Here is a 3,626-nt window from a genome sequence, read left to right on the forward strand (position 1 = left end):
TCTTCCCCCTCCTCCTCCCTCCCCCACCCCCACTTGGCTCGTGCCCAGCATCCACAGCTCCCCATGAAGTCAACCCAGGACAGGAAGAGCATTTTAATTCTGATTTATTGAGAAGGGTCGGATAAAAAGGGGTCCTCTTTTCACAGAGGGAACCCCGGGCGCCCGCCACGTCGTTGCCTTCTCTCCTCTCGTCACAAACACATCAAAGCAAAATGCAAAAGGGAAGTCGGGCAGGGTAGGAAACCACTCACACAAAAGTGAAACGTGTTGTATAGAATAACCAGGTGGGTTCAGTCCAACGGACTTCGTGGAAGCCGCGGGCGTCCAAATTTAGGAAGGCGACGAAGGGAAAAAAAAATTGTGGAAGGTTATCTGGAGTCCAGGTTGGGACACAAATCCGGTGTCAACATTCAATCTGTCAATCACCCAGGTCAAGCCACACTAAAGAGTTCTCCCATCTGATCAGAAGGCAGACAACCTGTCAATCACCCAGGTCAATCAACATTAAATAATTCTCTATTTTATCAGAAGGCAGAGAAGAAAGAAGGGATGGTTTCGTGGAGGGGGAGAGCTGAATGCACACCCGTTGCTCGGCGAGTGGGGCCATCAGCACTCCCAAGAGTGGGGCCGTGAACACCCACAACGCTCGTGCGAGTGGTGCCACGAATGCCCGCGACACTCGGGTGAGTGCCTGCGATGCTCGTGCGAGTGGAGCCACGAAAGCTCATGATGCTCACATGAGCGGGGTCGCGAGCCCCCTCTGCATGAGTGGGGCCGCGAGTGCCTGGGCCGCTTGCGCGAGCGGGGCCATGAACGCAGGCGACACTCGTGTGATCGGGGCTGCGTGTGCGTGCCTACAGACATGCACCAGCCAGCCCCATCACATGGCCCGGTGTTTTGGGTATCCCTGTTCGGTGGACTCTGGGTTTCCCTTTTTCCCGCCTTTTTTCTTCTCTGCGCTGTGCATCGTTTAATTCAGTGTTTCTCAACCTTGACAATTTTAAGGCATGTGGACTTCAACTCCCAGAATTCCACAGCCAGCAATGCTGGCTGTGGAATTCTGGGAATTGAAGTCCACATGCCTTAAAATTGTCAAGGTTGAGAAACACTGGTTTAATTTACCTCATGATGTTCCGGTGTTCCTGTCTGCTCGTGCATGAGGTGATCTATGCTGTGATTGGTTGCCCCAAGTATAAAGAGGGTGTTTCTCTTTTTTCCCGCCTTTTTCTTCTCTGTGTTCTGTACGCTGTTTGATTTTACCTCACGATGCGCCTACCTTCCTGACTAGCCTGTATCGTTTCTCCCTGGAGGACAACAAAAGACCTCTATAAATTAGAACGGGAAATACATTTATAATACGGAAAACTCAACCAGTTTGTGTTAAGTGTCTCCGATTTCTTCTGGACAGCTGCTGCGCAATTCCACGACACTTCATCTTATTTTGTCTTTGTCATCTTATCCTGTCTCACCTCCACCTTGTCATTTGACTTGACTTGTCACAAGGTCGCTAAAGAGGATCACATGATCCCGGGACACCGCAACCATCATAAATACGAGTCAGTTCCCAAGCATCCAAATGTAGACTATGTGATCATGGGATATGCTGCAAAGGTCATGTGAAAACCGGTCGTAAGTCACTTTTTTGCGTGCCGTTGTAACTTCGAATGGCCACTGAAAGGGTTGTTAAGTCAAGGACTACGTGTAGAACTGGTTTCACCCATCTGGAATACTGTCGGATTAAGGGGGAAAAGGCTTTTTTGATACCGCCGTAATTGGGGTCCCACTCCTGGGCTGGACCGGGATGAAGGCAAGGCCTACGGCGGCATGGAGAAGGACACGATCCTGCTACCCTTGGGGAAGACAGAGGGAAATCTTCAAAAATGAGCATCCACTTCTCTCGCTGAGTCCAGGAAAGGTTGGGAAGATCCCCGGCGGACACCCCCAGCCCCGTTTCGGCAGGCCGAGGAAAAGGGAGAAGCGGAGAGGACACCAGAGCAAAAAAGATGTTCCCGCACATTTGATTGTATACTTCCCGAACAAAGAAAGGGGAACAAAAATTACAGGATAGTCCTTAACTTACAACAGTTTGCTTAGGGACCGTGCAGAGTTACAGCGGCACTGAAAAAAAGTGACTTATGACCAGTTTCTACACTTTTATGACCGCTGCACCATCCCCGGAGTCACGTGATCAAAAGTCGGACGCTTGGCGACCGACTCGTATTTAGGATGGTCGCAGCGTCCTGGGGTCGCGTGATCAAAATTCAGATGCTTGGCAACCAAGTCATATTTACGATGGTCGCAGCATCCCGGGGGTCCCGCGATTCCCCTTTTTGAGAACCAGCAAAGTCAACGGGGAAGTGAGATTCCCTTGACGACCGCGGGACTAATTTATCAACTGCAGCGACTCGCTTAAGAACCGGGGTAAGGCCGGTCGTCAAATGGGGCAAAGAAACCTCACAGAACACATTAGGAACAGAAATTTGGGGCTCTCTTGCGGTCGTAAGCCGAGGACTAGCTGCTACATCGTTTTGTGACCGGGAGGCAACATGACACCGTAATTCGAACCTTAAGAGAATAAGTAGCGATACACAACGACAAACGCGTTCCTGAGGCAGGAAAACAACCTCTTGCAAACGCAAAAGGCCAACCAGAGCGGAAGGAAGCAGGCGAAGATCCGGTGGCTGAACCTTTGGCGGGCGTTTCGGTTCTGCTCGACGAACCGCTTGACGTGCTCGTCACGCAGGTGGGGCTCCAAGTACAGCTGGTTGACGTAGTGTCTCCCCCCGTTCTCAAAAACGACTCTCTGCACCATCTCCATCAGCTCCGAGACCTGCCTCTCCCGCTCGGCTCCCGTGGCCTTGTTGTTGAAGCCGCAGTAGCGGTTCCGGCACTGCCAGATCAGATCCTGCAAATTCCGATTGTCGGATTTTTGGACGTACTCCTCCAGGGGGTCCCCACCCAGATCCTCCAGGCAGGTGAACAGGACGATCGTGTACCTGGCAGACTCGGCCCCAAAGATATCCCGGACGTACATGGCGGCGGCGGCGTCCTCGGCGGAGAAGCGCCCCACCTGGGTCACCAAGATCAGGGCGTGGGGGCCGGGCCGGGATAGCTGAATGCAAGATATGATCTCGCGTCGCACAATCTCCGTGTGGTTTTCGGAATCGAAAATGCCAGGCGTGTCGACCACGGAGATCTTCATGCCCCGCCAGGTTCCCTGCCCACTCTGGGACCTCAGGGTGGTGGTCCTTGCAGTCAAGATGGAGTCGAAGGCCCTCTGGTCGAGCACGGTGTTGCCCGAGGCGCTCTTCCCGCCTCCGGACTTTCCGACCAGGATCAGCCGGAAGTCGGCGTTCTCCCCTGCGAGGTTGGAAGGCAACATTAGAGAAATACGGACATCCACTCTAGCCCTCGAGTGCTGATGATCCATCCTTCCTTCCTTCCTTCCATCCATCCCCTTCCTTTCTTTTCTTTTTCTCCTTCCTTCCCTCTTGCCTGCCTCATTCCTTCCTGCCCCTTCATTCCTTCCATCCCCTTTCCCCTTCCTTCTTTTTCCTTTCTCCTTCCTTCCCTCCTGCCTGCCTCCTTCATTCCTTTCATCCCCTTTCCCCTTCCTTCTTTTTCCT

General features: G+C 52.7%; 1 protein-coding gene across 1 annotated transcript; it reads right to left on the reverse strand.

Annotated features, from left to right (window-relative positions):
- Window positions 1–2,510: 2,510 nt before the first annotated feature.
- LOC107301793 (GTPase IMAP family member 5-like) lies at window positions 2,511–3,382 on the reverse strand. The gene has a single exon (XM_029287150.1). The coding sequence runs from the start codon at window positions 3,380–3,382 to the stop codon at window positions 2,567–2,569; it is 816 nt and encodes a 271-aa protein (XP_029142983.1). The 3' UTR covers window positions 2,511–2,566.
- Window positions 3,383–3,626: the final 244 nt, after the last annotated feature.

This window comes from Protobothrops mucrosquamatus, unplaced genomic scaffold (genome assembly GCF_001527695.2).
Source record: "Protobothrops mucrosquamatus isolate PMUCROS unplaced genomic scaffold, P.Mucros_1.0 scaffold16858, whole genome shotgun sequence".
In the NCBI taxonomy this organism is placed as follows: domain Eukaryota; kingdom Metazoa; phylum Chordata; class Lepidosauria; order Squamata; family Viperidae; genus Protobothrops; species Protobothrops mucrosquamatus.